The 18142-nt window shown below is 40.9% G+C and overlaps 1 protein-coding gene across 1 annotated transcript in view; it reads left to right on the plus strand.

Moving 5' to 3' along the window:
• Window positions 1–8122, plus strand: part of CEP164 (centrosomal protein 164) — a 25198-nt gene extending 17076 nt beyond the window's left edge. Inside the window, exons 16-30 of the mRNA XM_053451626.1 lie at window positions 110–229; window positions 1160–1282; window positions 1423–1566; window positions 1671–1754; window positions 1878–1946; window positions 2042–2205; window positions 2364–2493; window positions 2751–2818; window positions 3093–3288; window positions 4268–4375; window positions 5211–5319; window positions 5841–6173; window positions 6658–6721; window positions 6900–6992; window positions 7878–8122. Of these exons, the coding sequence (XP_053307601.1) occupies window positions 110–229; window positions 1160–1282; window positions 1423–1566; window positions 1671–1754; window positions 1878–1946; window positions 2042–2205; window positions 2364–2493; window positions 2751–2818; window positions 3093–3288; window positions 4268–4375; window positions 5211–5319; window positions 5841–6173; window positions 6658–6721; window positions 6900–6992; window positions 7878–7971 (1899 nt within the window). The 3' untranslated portion in view covers window positions 7972–8122. The remainder of the gene's footprint in view (window positions 1–109; window positions 230–1159; window positions 1283–1422; window positions 1567–1670; window positions 1755–1877; window positions 1947–2041; window positions 2206–2363; window positions 2494–2750; window positions 2819–3092; window positions 3289–4267; window positions 4376–5210; window positions 5320–5840; window positions 6174–6657; window positions 6722–6899; window positions 6993–7877) is intronic.
• The last annotated feature ends 10020 nt before the right edge of the window (window positions 8123–18142 follow it).

Below are 18142 nucleotides of genomic sequence, written 5' to 3' on the forward strand. Positions count from 1 at the left end.
GCACTGCTTTCCCAGGTCTCTGGGTCACTCTACTGTTTCTCAGAATCTTTGCCATTTGCACCCCATGGCTAACCCCACCCTTGATGGCGCATCTCTCTTCTTCCCATAGACATTGCTTGGCCTTCAAGATTCCACTCAACCAAAGTTACAGAGAGAGGATTTTCTGGCCGCACACGAACCCCACCTTGCACACAAGAAAATGTCTCAGGTGCTGGACTATGAGAAAGAGGTAACTAGAGTTATTGTCCCTGGACAGAAAAAAATAACCAGAATTGCATATAGGTCTGCGATTATAACACGACCCCACAAACTTAGGATCTAATTGAAAGAAAAGGAAAAAAAAGAAAAGACCTTTTTTTGCCATAGAACATCAGACACTTGCTCATACACAAATTTATATACAGTAGTGTTGGGGGTTAGGACTGGGGGTAGAAAAGCGAGGTGGTAATTTAATCCGTATTTCATGTGTACAAACTCTTGTATTCTTACCTACTCATCAGTCAGTGTCTCGGAGATGAGTAGCACATATTTAGCACAACATCTCCCATGATGCTCAGCAAACATAATGCTGCCTGAGAATCATCTGAAATGTAGCCCACAAAGATTTGCCTCTATTTGAACCATGTCCTCTCCACAACTTTTGAAGAGGAGTACAGACCAATAAGCGGAACTGTGGGAGATCACGCTGTATCGTGTAGGAAACACTTTGTGAAGATCGCTCCTTAGTGATGGGTTCACGAGACCTGCGCCTACGTGCGTCCGCATGTTGGCTTTCGGTTCAGTCTGGCAAGTTTTTGAATGGGCTATAGAAGGCGACAAAAGTGATATATCGGAAGAAGGGCGATGCGGATTGGAGGTCTGAATGCTAGATGACCTTGATTATACAACAAGGTTGTTTTTTCAAGATTTTTTTTTTTTTCTAAAAAAACCAAAAACCTAGTCTTATGATCGAACTAGAGTATTACCCAGCTAATGCGGATGTGTTGTCTCTTATCTAGGACACAGAATCTGCTTAGTGGACCTGCAAGTTTTTATCAGATTTTGTCTATCAATAAAGGCATCGTTGCCCAACCTTTATAATATTTTGAAATATTTAGCCTTTGGAAAACCTCTTCTTTGTGTATTTTGTTGTAACTGCTAAACGTCATCTATTGCACAGATGAGCGATCTTCTGCAGGAAAAGCGCCAGGAAGTGCAGAGAGAGCACGAGAGGAAGCTGGAGCGACTGAAAGAGGAACATAATCAGGAGCTGGAGAATATGCGGCTCCAGTTTGAGGATGAGGTAAGAGCAGAGATATGCCCAGATTTTGGTTACAGGTTGTTTAGATAGCCCATGTTAAAAAAAAAAATAAAAACAAACGAACAAAAAACTTTAAGATCAGTTTTTAAAAAAAATACGGTTTGTATTATAACCCATTTCAGGAACAAACTCAGAGGTTTAAAATGATGGAGAAGCTGCAGGAGGAGCTGGGAAGGATGACGCTGCTTCACGAAAAGGAGCTGGAGATCCAGCGCCAGGCATTTGAAAAGAGACAGGAGGAGCGACAACGCAGCTACCAGGAGAAGGTGACACACTGATTATATATTTTATATAGTTGCACACCTGATTACAGCCAAAATACACATAAATGTACTGCTCTTTCTTATATTGATATCCTTAAACTCTTCAGGAAAGCATACTTCTGGAAATGGAGCAAAACCAGGCGATCATAAAGAAACAGCTATTGCTGAAGACAGCCCAAATAGACTCGCAGGTAAGCAGAGACGTGAGAGTTACACATTGCCTATGCGACTTTTATATCATCAGCTGTATGCAGTGAGTGGTTATCTGGAGATACAGTGATGTCAAATACTGCCATTCCATCCTTTTGCTGCAGGAGGAGATCCTGAAAAAGAGGAGAGAAAAACTTGATGAATTAGAAAAACAACTAGAAAGAAGATTAGCAGTAAGACATAATTACTCATTTTTAGCAGACAGCCTTGCTTGCTATGTATCTTTTGACCACCATTTTTTTACACATCAATTTAATATTGTTTGTAGGAACTGAAGATGAAGGAAAATATAGAGAGAGAGCAAAAACGTCTGTCTGAACTGGTTCAGCAATCACAGGGGGAGTTGCAGGACACCCAAAGACGTAAATCCGATCTGAACGAACATGTGGAACTTTTGCAGAGTCGGTATGCCCAGCTCCAGAAATTAGCCAGGTAATCCTTCGGAGTCCTGCAGCATTGAGACATTTAATATAGCTGAATATTCTAGATGCAGGAATGCAAAATAATATAATTTTTTTTTTTTGCTCCCAGGCCTTAAATTATAGCAATACATTGACTACCTAAACCAACAATTCTGTCTTTCACTGCAGCAACTTGGAGGAGGAGATAAGCAAGAAGCGCTTGGATCTGAGCAAAGAGGGGATGTCGAGAGTGGAGTCTGAACTTCGGCTAGAAGATCTTGCACAGTCTGGTAACCACGTGCACTCGACCCCAGCTCCTGTGAGTATTACGGCAGCCTCTGGGCTTGTCGCACATCATCTTGCCAAAGTTACTTATGTTGTTTTCTGCTTGGGACGCAAGGCTCAATACAAGACTAGTATTCCTTAGGGGTTTTTATTTTTGTATTTATTTACTGGCCAAACATTACTTTTAAAAGTCCTTATGTCTCCAATTACAGCTCTCAGTATTAGATTATACATTTTATCTATAACTACAGAACCATGATTTTTATATCTATCACCGTCTGCTCCATACAGCACAGAGAGTCGGCCAAACACGCCTGGACCTCTTTAAAGAATCACGTTGATGTTATCCCGTTGGACAAGTAAGTGCTCTCCATTCATCATTTATTAAGCCTACTTCTCATATCACAGGGAAAAGAACACTGTGCCACCAAAAGACTGCTTATCCTTCTCCAAGATTTATGACTGATAAATTCATACAAATTCTCTTACACGCGTCAAAGTTTAGCTTCCCTTTAGTGAGCAAAGGACATTTTGTTGTGGGAGAAACTAGTCCCAGGTACACTAAACATTATCAGTAATCAGTTTTTGTGTGTTTTTTGTTTTTTTTTCTGCCCTGCGATCTCCTCTCCACAGCGTGCGTCATTACATCTCCTCCCAAGGCTCGTCTATACAAAAAGCTAAGGAGTTTTTACAGCTGCAGACACGCTCCATATGCAGGAGGCAGACGGTGCTTCGGGAAGCCAAGCAGCAATGGCGTCATGACATGCATGAGACGGAGGATCCAGAGAGATCACAAGTGCTGGAAGGGATAAAGAGGAACATGGAAGAGGTAAGAGTAGTAGCAAGTGACCCTGACGTGCTTTCCAATGTGAGGAGAAATATAATCGCCATCTACAAGCAGTGAATTCATTGTCCACGTGTGCATGCAGGCCATGGCGTTGTATGTTCGTTAGCATTCATGTAGGTTCTATAGTTCTACGTGCCTATCCCATACAGTGCAATTGCTCATACAACTTCTACTGGTTCCACTGTATATTTACATGTGTAAGATGCCCTATTGTTTGTCTGTGCTAAAATGAGCTGATTAGTCTGTAAAGTCATAAAATGAGACCTAAACAAGCTGCCATTCCTTCATTTTGTGATCAGTTTTCAGCCGAGCGCATCTCTCTGCATTTAAAGATAAAAAATTGTATAATGGCCCCTTCCGGAGTCCTCTTTCCCTACCGGGTGTTCCTAGGAGAAACACGCTGCAGGCCCCCTGGCTCTGGTACCCTTGGCATATTGGCCTGTTAAGCTGCAGGTAGAGGAAAATGGACAGGCGCATGCACAGAAAGGAAAGAAGAAAAACATATGGCTTAATTCAATGTGATAAAATGTTTAATTTCGCTTCATCACATCCTCATTTTACTGTTTTAATGAATGCCATGCTTTGAGAACACACTCCTGGCATTTAAAAGTCCCTGCATTAGAAAATGTTACTACGCTTCTAATAAACGGATTCAGGAGCACAGTAACATTTTCAGATGTTTAGTAATGTTGTAGCGTAGATACAGATTGTGTCATTCCTATAGGCGCAGCAAGCACAAAGCCTATAATCATGCTTATGACATCATTTTTTTTCCCTGCCAAACGCTATCAAATATTTTCTACCTGAGAAGCAGCGTTTAAAGACATCCTTGTGCAACTTTTCTCTCTAGATCTGTTTTTTTTTTTGTTTGTTTTGTCATGATACCATCTATACATTTTTCATGTCCCAACTTCTTCATTATCGGGATCTGCATCTAATTATCTCAATTCTCCGCTTGCAGGAAGCACGCAGTCTGGATGAAATCTGCAGTAACATGGAGAAGGGGCAGGTTTTGCTGCAAGAAAAGGAGCAATGCCTCCAGGAGCTTGAGAATTCCCTTCTTGAGGAGGTATGATGATAGACACAACTTTCTAGAACTGAAGCTGGTATGGTGTCTGACCCTACCCATTCAATTATTTCTGTTATTGGGGGGCAGAGTTCAAGGAATGATGACGGAGGGTATATATATTATTTCACATGTTCTGCAAGATATCTATCCCGTGTAATTATAATACTGACAAATTGTATTTAAGAAATTTGTGTATTTTGAGTCCCATTTGGGTCATATGGAGGGTAGGGTATAACACTTTTTCCAAGTTATACTACACCACAGGTGAGAATTCTAACTTTACTCCTTTGTATCTACTAATTAATGGGGAGATAGTCTAGTATCCCCTTCACTGAGACACGGGAGATCAACTGTACTTCTAAAACTTTGTATTAAAAGCAGTCTGGGGGGGAAAAGGTACCAAACAGACAAGTATGTTTGTCCCAATTGTAACAGAATAGAGAATGTCAGGAAGACATCGATCTTACAGAATATCCCAAATCTCATACCCATCAAACATATATCCAGCACTTAAGTGAAATGAATTTATTATTGAGCTTGGGGAAGGTCAAGAGGCTGAAACCTCTAATGGACTGTAACCTTGCAAGAGCAGGGTCCTCTAATCCGTCTACACCAGTATGTCTTAATGTGCTGTTATTGTATTGTCAAAAGATATATTGATCTTATTGTTTGTTTTCACGTTATTATAATGGCGTTAAGAATACTCTGGCGCTGTATAAATTAAAATTTAATGTCACCATTATTTTTGTGACAGCTAGGGCATCAATAAAAGCATGTTGCCACCACAGAGGGTGTATGTGTATGTGCCAACCCCTTTTGGTCTGTTTCTCATCAGATGTCTGGGGACGCTACTTCGAAAAGATCCAGAAATAGGAAAGTAGTGACATTTGACATCAGCGACACAGAAGACACCAGCAGTATATCCAGCAATGACTCCCCAAGATGTGAGACCCCAAATCTCTCTTCTCAGTTCTGTTTCCTATAAGTGGGTTGATTCAGTCTTAGTGAACCATTGGGTGACCATTTGTTGAGAAAATCCGTGTTTCTTATGGAGCTTAATCAAAAAGTCCAGTTATCAGAAGGACAATTTAAGTAGTTCTTCCTCTCATTTCCTCAACACTGTGTTCTAATCCTGAAACTTACTTTTGTTGGGGGGGGTGCATCTCCCCATTTGTAAAATACATTGAGCTTTTAAAACAACATCAAAGACACACTACTAACTTTTTTTTAATAGACATATTTAAGTACATTTTTGTATTACTAGATATTAGATTTAGTAGATTTTATATTTGCCTTACAGATGTTCTGCAATAGCAAGCCTTTGTAAACAGACCCATCTTGATTTGATTATGAAAGAGAAGTATAATCAAAAGTAAAAATCATTAATTACCATGGCAAATTTATCTGCGCTTCAGATGCAAACAATATATATTTGTTTTTTGTGACGGTGTTCTTGTCTCTGTAGATGAGAGTCTTTCATCACCGTCTGGACATTCACAGAAAGTGCAGAGTTTGGTGGAGTCCCTGCAAAGCGTTACTTTGCAGCTGAACAATGTTCTAGGGTCGCTTGGACCCCATGCCTATGGTTCTTCTCTTCGCGCCCAGCCTCCTGTATTTGGAGGTATTCCGCTCTCTACCTACACGTCTCTGAACAGACCCGCTGCTCCACCTGGCATTGTGCCACCTTATCAATGGGCATGGAACAGCCAAGTCCACTCAAGTCTTCCCTCATCTTCAACCTCAGCCGCTCGGTCCGTGGAAGCGCTCTTTGTGAAGAAATTGCAGAAGTATTTCCCAGGTGAGGCAATTTTTTGAAGGTGTATTTTGTACAGGCATTGCCTGGCTCTGCTGTGCCGTTTTATCCTATGTCCTATGAGATGAATACGTCGCGTGCCTGGAAGTTTCTATGCTATTGAGCTTGTTGGCCTAGCTTTGAGGCAAAACCAAGGACTGGTTAAGGTTCAAGTCTTCAGCGCAAGAAAAAACAGGCACATTAGGTTATCTGAGTGGTTCTTATTTGCCTCAGAATTTATGTTTCTGTATGTTGACTAATCCATACATTTTTATTAAATTTGTGCATGGTTTTAAATTACTTGAACATGAAAAAATTAAGTTGTCAATCAGGATTGCTTCTAAAAAAAACCTTAAATTATAATAATATATTTTCTTCATCGATTGATTAATGTAAATTGTGCCTATTGGAATAAATGACACATTACAGTTCAGTTTTAAATATAAGTATTGGTATCGTTTTGATTTAATTGTCATTTTTTTATTACTAGGTGGATCATCGACTATCATTGACCCACCCCAAACTGTGACTAATTTAGGATATGATCCACTTGCGTAAGTATGCAACCATCTTTTAGCCAAACAAACGCTACAGTAATCGAAATAAATGGGACGCAGGGAGCTTTTCAGCATTGATTGAGAGCTGTTAGCTACTAAAAGGTTCTGATTTTACTGATGAGATCACAGTTTTGCTTGATTGACCCTGGTTTTAAATTGCTTTCTCCCTTTGCAGAGTTCCTATACCACAAGTAGACAATCATACGATGCAGGCCACTTTGAAAAACAACAAGAATTATCTGAAAAACTTCAGGAATGATCCCAAAGTGTATCCTAACCTGGGGAGCACACTGTGTCCGTGGTAGCTGTCGATTGTGACACTGTGTTAATGTGTGGAGGCTGAAATGTGTGTAAAGAGTTTGTTTTGGAGATGATTGGTAGTGCCGTTATTTTTTAGGACAAGAAAAGCATGTTTAGTTCTATTTCTATTAATGTATGTGGGGGGATGCCAAGTGAAGGCAAGTCTTATAAAGCCAAAAAAAGGGTTGCTGATCCAACAGTGCAACTGTATGTGTGTATACTTAAACAATATGTGTGATATAAAATAAGATAAAAAAAACCCATCTCAAACATTAATGGGTAAATTTCCGCCTTGTAAAGACTCAATAAGAAAGATCTTAAGTCATCCATAAAGCGGTGTCATCTTGGTTGGTATTCAGCGGCAATATCCAATATGAGCCCTGCACTCCACATAGACGTACAGCATTAATGAGTAATAATGAAGCATTTTGAAATGAAGCTGATGCTTCCGCCTCTCTTTCTGCTATGAATGTGTTACTGAACTCACTTTGCTGTTTTTGTAAGAATGTAGATCTCGTACGGTACCTGCATGGAGTAATCACCATGACAACTAACAGTTTTCTGTTTGATTACTTCAAATTTAGTTCCAGAATTGCTCTTTATAAAAAGGACTGATTTTGGTGTGTTCAGACTTTCACAGTTCCCACAGCTTTGGTGAAATGAGATATAGAGAACTCAGGTGCAATGTACAGAATAGTAACAGTCTCCAAGTTTAAATATATATATATATATATATATATATATATATATATATATTATCCTATTTCACTGATTGCATTGTGCTCGAGGGATAATTCTGACTTGATTAGATCATGAAGTGTACCTCTGCTGTTTTCCTTGACTTGTTCTCCAGACCCAATCTGCCCAATACAAGCAGACTCCACACTACAGGACGTCTACAACTACGTCTGGATGACAACGATCAGATCAAAATATTCCACTACTAGGGGAACGGACACCGGATTCCTTCTTTCTCCTGCTTTCTTCCCGTCCTGCAATCAGGCAGCCATTTGTAAACCCTAAGCATTTCAACTCTAATTTCTGTTACAATTTTCTGGCTGTACGGCTGTGTTTTTGTTGCAGTAAAATATTAGGTACTAAGACTTCTGACATGAGTATGTAACATGCAGAACAACCAGTCTGGTTACTGGATTAAAGAATGGCTCCTACGGTGCACTTTTCATAAGCCATTCCCAAGCTGGTGACTAAACGTGAGAGCACATTGTGCTTAGACCCGGTTTGGGTGTTTGGGACATTGCACAGGCCGTGCGTATATATGCAATTAAATGTTTATAAGCTTTATATCTCCCTGTTGCCGAGAGCTTGGGGCAGCCAGAACTGGTAAAGACTTATTTTTACAGATCTTTATATTTATAAATGTGGTATTTTATATACAGTATCAGGGAGTGGAATCCGTGTGTGCACTATACTCAAAACATCTCTTTATAAATGACAACCAAAAACAAAAAGATGCATTGCTTTTGCATGCAGTTACCAAAAATAAATAGATATTTCGTAATAGTAACATGAGGGTGGGTTTTAGAGAGTTTATCCATATGCATGTAGCGCGTAAATGGTTGTAGATAGATCCTGGAGGGGATGCTTATGGTCAGGGCAGGGTTACTTCAGTAGTTTAATTTAAAAAAAAAAAAAAAAAAGCAAGTGTTTGGTGGTAAACATTTTCCATTAAGGAACTTTAAAAAAAAAATGTGCTGGTGGTAACAGGCAAATAACCACTAGTAATAATTAGTAATAATAGATTTTAAAAAAAGAAGTATGTGTTGAACATTTGGGGTAAAGCAAAATATGTGTCTTGAATGACTGGTCAGAGAGTAAATATTTCATTATTTTTTATGGAGCTGATTTTATATTAATTAATAGCTATCAAATAATACTGAATGTTTCACACTTTGTGTTGTCTCTTTTGACCAATTCTTCAAACAAGACAATCCCTCAATAGACTATGAATGGTGCATCCTGCAATACCCAAGCTCCACTTATTTGTTTTAACTTTATTTTATCTATACTTTCCTATGGTTTGTAAATACATTATTTCTATTTGCTTTGGACATTTGAATTTTATGTTTTTGTGAACCAATTTTGTGTTTCCTACTCTTATTAAATCCACATGTTGTATTTTTACTGTATGTATTTAATCACAGAAGAAATAACCTAAAAAACTATTAACACTTACTCTTCCCAGATGTTAAAGTAGACTTGTCAATTATGCATTAAGTATACATTGTGCTTTGTTGCCAAAAACATGGCCACAAAGAAAATATTAAGTTCTTAATACTGTGTATTGCCTCCTTTAGTATCAATGACAGCGTGCAGTATTTTGTAATAGTTGTCTATGAGGCCCCAAATTCTTGCAGGTGGTGTAGCTGCCCATTCTTCATGGCAAAAGGTCTCGAGGTCTTGCAAAGTCTTTGGTTGTCTTGCATGAATCGCACGTTTGACATCTCCCCAGGAGACTGTGATGGACGATCCAGGACCTTCACCTTTTTCTGCTGTAACCATTGGAGGGTCAACTTGGCCTTGTGGTTAGGGTCATTGTCATGCTGGAAAGTCCAAGAGCGTCCCATGTGCAGCTTTTATCCAGAAGAAAGCAAATTGTCTGCCAATATTTTCTGATAACATGCTGCATTCACCTTGTCATTAATTGTAACAAGATTCCCTGTGTCCTTAGAGCTCACAGACCCCCAAAACATCAGTGAGCCACCACCATGCTTCACAGTGGGGATGGTATTCTTTTCACTATAGACCTTGTATCTCCAGACACCACAGCACTTATGATTGTGATCATAAAGCTCTATTTTGGTCTTGTCAATCCAAATTAATTACAGTGGCAAAAGCTGTGAGTTGTGTCAAGGTGTTGTCGGCATATTTTGTTTTTGCGGCATTGGCGCAGTAAATACTTTTTTGTGGTAACTCAACCATGCAGCTCATTTTTCTTCAAGTATCTTCGTAATGCACGCCTTGAAGGAACCCCACCGTCTTTTCCCAGAGCAGGCTGTGTTTCTCCTGAGGTTACCTGTGGGTTTTTCTTTGTGTCCCGAACAATTCTTCTGGCAGTTTGTGGCTGAAATCTTTCTTGGTCTGCCTGACCTTGGCTTGGTATCAAGAGATCCCTGAATTTCCCACTTCTTAATAAGTAATTGAACAGTACTGACTGGCATTCTCAAGGCTTTGGATATCTTTTTATGTCATGTTCTATTACCTTGTTACCCAGGTCTTTTCTGCTCCCCATGGTTCAGTATTTAGCCTGCTCAGTGCATCCACGTGAGAGAGCTAACACACTCATTGACTATTTATACACAGACACTAATTGCAATTTAAAAAGTCACAGGTGAGGAATTAATCTTTATTTGCTGTTTTAACCTGTGTGTATCACCTTGTGTGTCTGTAACAAGGCCAAACATTTAATGCTATGTAAACTTTTGATCAGGGCCATTTGAGTGAGATCTCTTTATGATTTAAAAAGGAGCCAAACTATGTGATGATAAATGGCTTCATATGAACGCTAGCCTTAAATAAAAGACAACATTTCACAATTTCCCTCAGGCAGGCCCGGACTGGCCATCGGGCACACCGGGCATTTGCCCGGTGGGCCGGGCCACGGCAGGGCCGCATTGACTTAGGGGCTGATGGAGCTGCAGCTCCAGGCCCCTACCCTACCTACGATCGCGTTAACGCAGGGCATAAGGGGCACCTGCCCCTTAAGCCCGCCGCAACTGCGACCGGGTCCGCCACTCTAAGGGGCCGGAAAGTCCCCATCAAGGCCGGCCTTACGGGTCTGCGGCCGCACAGGGTTGAGATTAAAACATCGGGGTTTTTTAAACTTTATTTAACATCCTCCTTGTTAAATAAAGTTTTTTTAACTTTATTTAACATGGAGGATGTTAAATAAAGTTGAAAAAAAAAACCCCGATGTTTTAATCTCAACCCTGTGCGGCCGCAGACCCCTAAGGCCGGCCCTGGTGGGGCTTCCCGGCCCCTTAGAGCAGGGCCGACCTTTGGGGTGTGCGACCGCACAGGGCGCCACACTCCAGGGGGCGGCGGTGGGGGGCGGTCCGCACCGGGTGCCGCTCATCAGGGGGTGCCAACTTGCGGCACCCGGCACCCCTCCAGAGACGGACAGTAATGTCCGCCGCTGGAGGAGCAGGCTCGCAAGGGAGCGGTATCGGAGGTCTTTAACAGACCTCCGGTTCCCTTGAGTGATTTTAAGCCGGGTTCAACCCGGCTTAAAATCACTCAAGGGAGCCGGAGGTCTGTTAAAGACCTCCGATACCGCTCCCTTGTGATCTGCCCGGCAACAGCTGCTGTGCGCCGGGGTTTGTTGTAAGATCCCGGCGCACAGCACTGAAGCCGCGCCCACCGCTGTCCGTGCCCTCTGACCCGGAAGAAGACAGAGAAGACAGAAGAACTGAAGAAGAGGAAAAGAAGCTGAAAGAAGAAATGAAAGGTAGGAAAGCATTAAGTGAGAGTGGATTGCTATATGTGTGGATTGGTGTGTGTGTGGATTGGTATATATGTGTGTGGATTGGTATATATGTGTGTGGATTGGTATATATGTGTGTGGATTGGTATATATATGTGTGTGGATTGGTATATATATGTGTGTGGATTGGTATATATGTGTGGATTGGTATATATGTGGATTAGTATATGTGTGTGGATTAGTATATGTGTGTGGATTAGTATATATGTGTGGATTGGTATGCGTGTGGATTGGTATATATGTGTGGATTGGTATATATGTGTGGATTGGTATGCGTGTGGATTGGTATGCGTGTGGATTGGTATATATGTGTGGATTGGTATGCGTGTGGATTGGTATGCGTGTGGATTGGTATATATGGATCTGGATCTTTTTGTTGTAGTCAGACCTCTATTTGCCTCGAATATAAGACGAGGGGTATGTTTCAGTGCATTTGCTCTGGAAGAAACCTCGTCTTATAATCAAGCAAATATGGTGTGTATATATGACTCACTCTACTGCTTTTCTGTTTAGCTTAAGAATCAGATTACAAAAATAATGACCCATCAGAGGAAACATTTTGTGTCATGTTGGCCATGTACATTTCTTGAGTGACACTTTGGTGTTAAGACAATATCATTTATTTACACAATACTATAGGATAATATTTCACTTTTGTAGTGACGAGAAAAAAAGAACTAGTTTTCAGACCCACTAGTGGAACCAAAGAATGGCTCGTACATTTTTTGGATGACTTCTAGATCCAAACCAAAGTTCTCAACCACTGAGGTAGAGAGTTGATGTAGTTACAGAGTTCCCTTGCCTGCTTTAATTCTGGTTGCAACTAAACCTCTTGTCGATCCATTTTTAATGAGCTAAATGCATAGTTAGGAGGACAACTGCCTCTACATACTAGGAGAGATATAGATATGTTGGGTAGGGACATTTCTCTGCATCGCAATGCCCTTCTGTTGCAGTGAAATGTTGCAGTTCCTTGGCACAGCTTTTGTCTCAGGATTATTGGCTCAAGGCAGCAGGTGGGTGATCTTCAGAGCGCTAATCTTATTAACAGACTTCAACATCTTGTTGCAAAGAGACAGGAGAAGCCAGCGGGACACTCAATTCTGTCTTTTTTTCTGCCACCATGCTTGCATCTCTCATGACAGCTCTGCTCTTTGTTGTACGCGTATTTGGCAAGGTGAGTCTATGCCCCAAACCACTGGAAATAGGAAGAGCTTTAAATGGGTGCTCAACGTGTGCAATGTGTGACAAGCGAGCTGAACTCCTATTGCCTCTATCTTAAATACCCACTATGTGGTATCCTAATACAACATCCAGTATTCAGTTTGTATTCTGTGTTGATTGGTATCTAGTTTTATATAGATAGCAGTGAAATATTCATATTCAATTAAAGTAACGATGATGATGATAACGTCAAATTGGTATGTAGAACAGCTGTGAGATTCACCTTTAGAATTCCGTTCTGACTCTGTGCACTAATATATGAATTATACGATTAGAAGTCAAGGGTTTCCAACTGAACTTTAACGAGTATTCAGTGCTTGCGCTTCTCAGGGGTTTGTTTGCTAAAGCAGGGGGTTTGAGAGGCATTGGCAGGAGAGTTGCAGTTTCAAATTACCAATTTATTAGGTTATGAAGGGCCATCACGGATAAGTTGTTCCAGCATGAGGACCCAAGCTGACCCTGCATAGATTTTAAAAGAAATCTCCAATTTAAAAATGCATTAAACAGGGGCAAGCAAGACCTTCCTGCAGGACATAACAGCTGGTGATTCATATTGTGTCCTCAATTCTTTTGAATATTCCCACTTTACAAGAAAAAGAACAGCAACCTAAAGGGTTAATTCACTAGAGGGTTTTTATTCCTGCTGCTTGCTGTATTCGTTTTAGCTCATGTCTTCTCTACAAGGTTGTTTTAGGATCTAGAGGAGAGGGGAAAATCCTTTATATTGTAATCAATAGCGTGTGTTAAATACAGGCACCGGTATTTGAAGTGTTTTAGCAGGGTTATGTTAAAAGATATTTTATTAATATATTTGTACTTTTATAACCAGGTGCTGGGACTTACACCATCATGTTAGCTAAACCGCTACAGAACTCTTCTTTGTAATGAGCGCTCAGTTTGTATGCACACATTTCCTTGATTCTATCCCATGCAGGATTCGGGACACAGTGGAATGGTTGTGTTCTTTAAGGCCTATATTATACCAATGGGCACATAGGTATATATTCATGATATAAGTTAGAGACTGGTGAACATTTTAGAAGCGCACACACCACTTGATGCTTTGTTGATCCCAGTTGTAAATAAGGCCTACTTTGCCTTTTTTTTTTATTGGTTTGCCTCTGATGATTTGCGTTTGTCAAAGAAACGGACAATTTCACAGGAGGTAAGAACCTTGCGGCCCGTCTGGTCTGCCCGTTTTTCCCGCTGTAAGGACTCAAACTATAAAGAGTCTTTGGTTTTGTTTTATGTTCACAATAGGCATACAGTTATTATTAATCTGCTTAAATTCCTTCACAGGTGTAGATTGGGAACAAATAAGGGTCCCTGGCACTTTAAGGCCAGCCGCCCCCCAAATAACTTAAGTGCAGCCGCCCTCTAGGTTATGGCAGTCATCTACCACCTTCTCAGTAAAACTTTTCTGTACTCCATGTACTGTGTAAAAGACTGAAGAAATTGTTGGCAAGAATAATATGAGGATTTGTGGGGTGTTGAGTCCCATCCATGATACATCTATACATGGGAACTCTCCAAGTCTGCCCCATAGGGTGTAGCTATGACAGTTGATTGCCAGGCCACTAAGGGCAAACTATGTTCCTTGGATAGATAGGGAGTGGTGGAGCTGAAGTATTCTATCTTGTTTTTTCTTTTAGGCATTTAGCTTTTTGCATTTATAGGGTTAGAATTTCTCCCGCTCCCTGCCCCATGTAAGGTTGGGGGAGTGTCGCTAAGCATTGTACAAAACGATCAGGACCCTGACGAGCAAGCCATTACCTCTCCACCATAGAGTCTCGCCATCATCAAAAAACAAAACACAGGAAGTAGGCAGGTCTCTACGGCGACAGAGAATTAAAAATACAAACGCTCAATGATTTTGACTAAGCGCTAGGTTTAGCGTGAAACGCGCCAGACGTATTTTCTATCCCTCTTTGGGGTTAGCCTCCCGGCTGTATTGATCTTTTTAAAGGAAACTCTATTAAATAAAATATATGAATTGGTATTTTTTACATGATTATTACTGGGAGCTCTCCAGGTGAAGCGTTCCTGGGTTTCCAGGTCATGCTCTTTTTTTTTTTTCTTTGGGACAGAGAAGTGGTGTTTAGCCACGCCCAATTCCCCTCCCACTTAAACCCAGAAGAGGGAGCACCCCAGGTAGCCTACCCTGGGGAGTTCCCGGGTATGTCAATGATATCTTTGATAGCCACTTTAATATACATTTTTATTATAATTTTGGCAGATTTGTATGAATTTTTTCAATTAAAATTGTGTGTTAAGTAGAAATCTTTTATGTTAATTATGTTTGATTTGGGCAATACATCTGAATGCGGCAACATTTCCATTATTATGAACCCCAATTGCTTTTAGTGGTGCAGTTTGTGGCCTGGCTATGGGGCAAGGCTTTCACAAGATGTTTCCTATTAATAGACAATAATGTTGGCAAGCAAGAGACCAGTTTTTTGTTGTTTATATACACAATATTGTGACTTTTGGAGCTGTAGAACTTGTCTATACACTAGTAAGAGTTTTGGGCTCTAAGAAAATAGGTTGAGAAAGAACAGAAGATTTTAGGTCGTTACTGTACTTCGCTGGTGCACAACCCTAGGAAGCATCTCTGGCAAGCAATCCCTAAATTACCCCGTGTTAATTGGTGAAGATTTCTTAATAGGAGAAACTCACCATGGGTCCTCAATAATCCGTAGTTAAGTCTGTGAGTTGAAATGTTCCACTCCCCTTCATATTCCTGGCTTAGTGAATACGCCTCATTGTGTCTCCACAGTTGGGAAGCTCGTTATTTAGAGAAGAGCCAGTACGGTATCTGTCATACCAGCCGCTCCCGTGGCACGTGCAGTACGTGACCCAGAACAGAAGAGCTAGCAGGGATCAAGAGGTAAAACCGGCCCTTCATTCCTATTACCTAACCAAACATAAACTTCTACCTTATTTTGACATCAATTATGCAGATTGTTTTATCTGTCTGTAACATTGTAATGCCTTTATATTACGCTCTTACCCTTTAAGTACATTTTCATAATAAAGTCCAATAATTACAGTTTAATATGCTAGTTTATCATCCTTTTAAACAACCGTTTTTTAATCACCATTTGCGTTTGTTCATTTCTACTGTACTCTTATATGTACTGTCCTTGGTGTTTTCCATTTCTCTTTTCTAGACTTTTCTAGAATCTTACACTCTAGTCACACGCTGCTCAAATACACTAAACACAGCTCTCTATCCTGGATTTGTTTTCATCCCCTCTTTTCATCTTGTGTGTCTCCATCTTATCCCCTTTCTATCATCTCTACCTGTTTCATTTCTAAAACTTCACGGCTTCCACTCTTGGTAAATATTGTCAAATCTTGTTTCCTTATTTAACCTATTTCTCTACTTGTTTGTTAGAGAAGAGGAAGTTGCCAGTACAGCTGCATGACATATCCTGCCAGAGGTAAGTGTGGTCAGTATTAGATTGTTAGTCTATGAATGGAGCTATGTATGCATATCACACATACCTGGGATCTTCTGGGCTCCGGCTACCCGGAGCCTTCCCTTGCTGGGCGGTCCCGCTGATGTCGGTGGGTGGTCCCTCTGGCGACAGCGGGAAACACCCTAATTTAAAGGAAAAATGGGCAGGAAGGGGGGCGTGTCAAGACCCCGCTCCCGCGACCGGGAAGATTCGGGTCTTGACCGGGAGGATTCGGGTCTTGACCGGGAGGATTCGGGTCTTGACCGGGAGGATTCGGGTCTTGACCGGGAGGATTCGGGTCTTGACCGGGAGGATTCGGGTCTTGACCGGGAGGATTCGGGTCTTGACCCGGAGGATTCGGGTCTTGACCCGGAGGATTCGGGTCTTGACCCGGAGGATTCGGGTCTTGACCCGGAGGATTCGGGTCTTGACCCGGAGGATTCGGGTCTTGACCCGGAGGATTCGGGTCTTGACCCGGAGGACCGGAGAAGCAGAGCTCACCCAGCAATCTCCGGGTCAAACTCGGAGAGTTCCCAGGTATGATATCACGTGGTTGACCAAATGAACCTAGGATGCCAACCATATATCTCATGACACTCGCACTTCCCATCGTGATCACTTAATTGGGTCTGCTATGGCTGTCAGTGAAGTTTGTGTGTTTTCCCCAATACTTTGTTTGTATAATTATTGAATCCAACCAATTCCATTATATCATGGCTTGTGATACACATTAGATAGGTCTTATCTTATACCAGCTTTGCTCTTTAATACACAATGAAAAGGAATCATTATAGGTATAGGGGATGGTGTGTGGCTTTGGGCTGCATCTAGTACCATGGAGTATAAACTTTTTGGGCCCTGTGGGCAAGTTTGCCAGTGAGAGTGTTATAGAGAGAGAGAGAGAGAGAACATTCTGCCCTGTATTATGGGGATGTATAACTGACTAGTTGGTTCCCTTCCATGAGTCTATATATCCCCCAATACCGCAGGGCAGCATTTTATCTGGGCTGGTCAGCAATATGTAAAAATTATGTTTCCTGGAAAACATGGCCGATGTGGTCATCCTAGAGGCAGCCTGTGTATGCTGAGAAACCAGCCACCAGTACGTGCTTATTCCTCACCTATTGTACTAATTAATTACCGTGTACATATTGCTATTTGATTTGGAAACATTCCATGTGTGCCCTGGAAAGCTTCTAGTGTGTCTGTGGTGATTTGTGCACTTCTGTACTGTAAATGAAATGAAACGTGAGCCAAAAGGCCACCTCACAGATACCAATAATAATAATAAAAACGGTAATTTGCATCATATTTTTTGGTGACCAGAAAAGGGTTAGGCTCAGCCGATCTTAGTATTACTATTACATAACTCAATATGCTTTTTAAAACCAGAAATAACTGTGAATATTGTAGGAACTCCGCATGGGCAAAATAACTTTCTGGCAGAAATGGAGACACTTTGCCTAATTTACAATTCAGTAGCCAAAACTTAGAGCTTAACATGCTGATTGTACAGATGGACTTTACTTCCCTGTAGTAAAATACTATGATGCGAACATGGCAAACTCAATGTTTATAATACTTTACACTCTTTATGGTGAACAGACACGTGTAACTTCCCCTCATATGTTGTAACGTAATGTATACTCATCTTATAGAAATGTTGTTTTATCTCACATTGTTTATGTTTGTTACAGGATAAGTATAGAAGCAGATACACACATACAGCTATTTCTTCTAGAGCAGCGTAAATGCTCTGTCACCAGCTGTTTTAATATCAGATGACATCAGTGCTGATGGCATAGAAATATCCTTTTATACTAAATGTGATTTGTGTTCATCTGTGATTCTGTCTCCAAAGAATCAAATAATATAGTTTCAGGAGCACATGCATGGAAAATCCATCTGTTCCACACGATCGCATTTTAATCA

Source organism: Spea bombifrons, chromosome 12, assembly GCF_027358695.1.
Source record: "Spea bombifrons isolate aSpeBom1 chromosome 12, aSpeBom1.2.pri, whole genome shotgun sequence".
Classification (NCBI taxonomy): Eukaryota; Metazoa; Chordata; class Amphibia; order Anura; family Pelobatidae; genus Spea; species Spea bombifrons.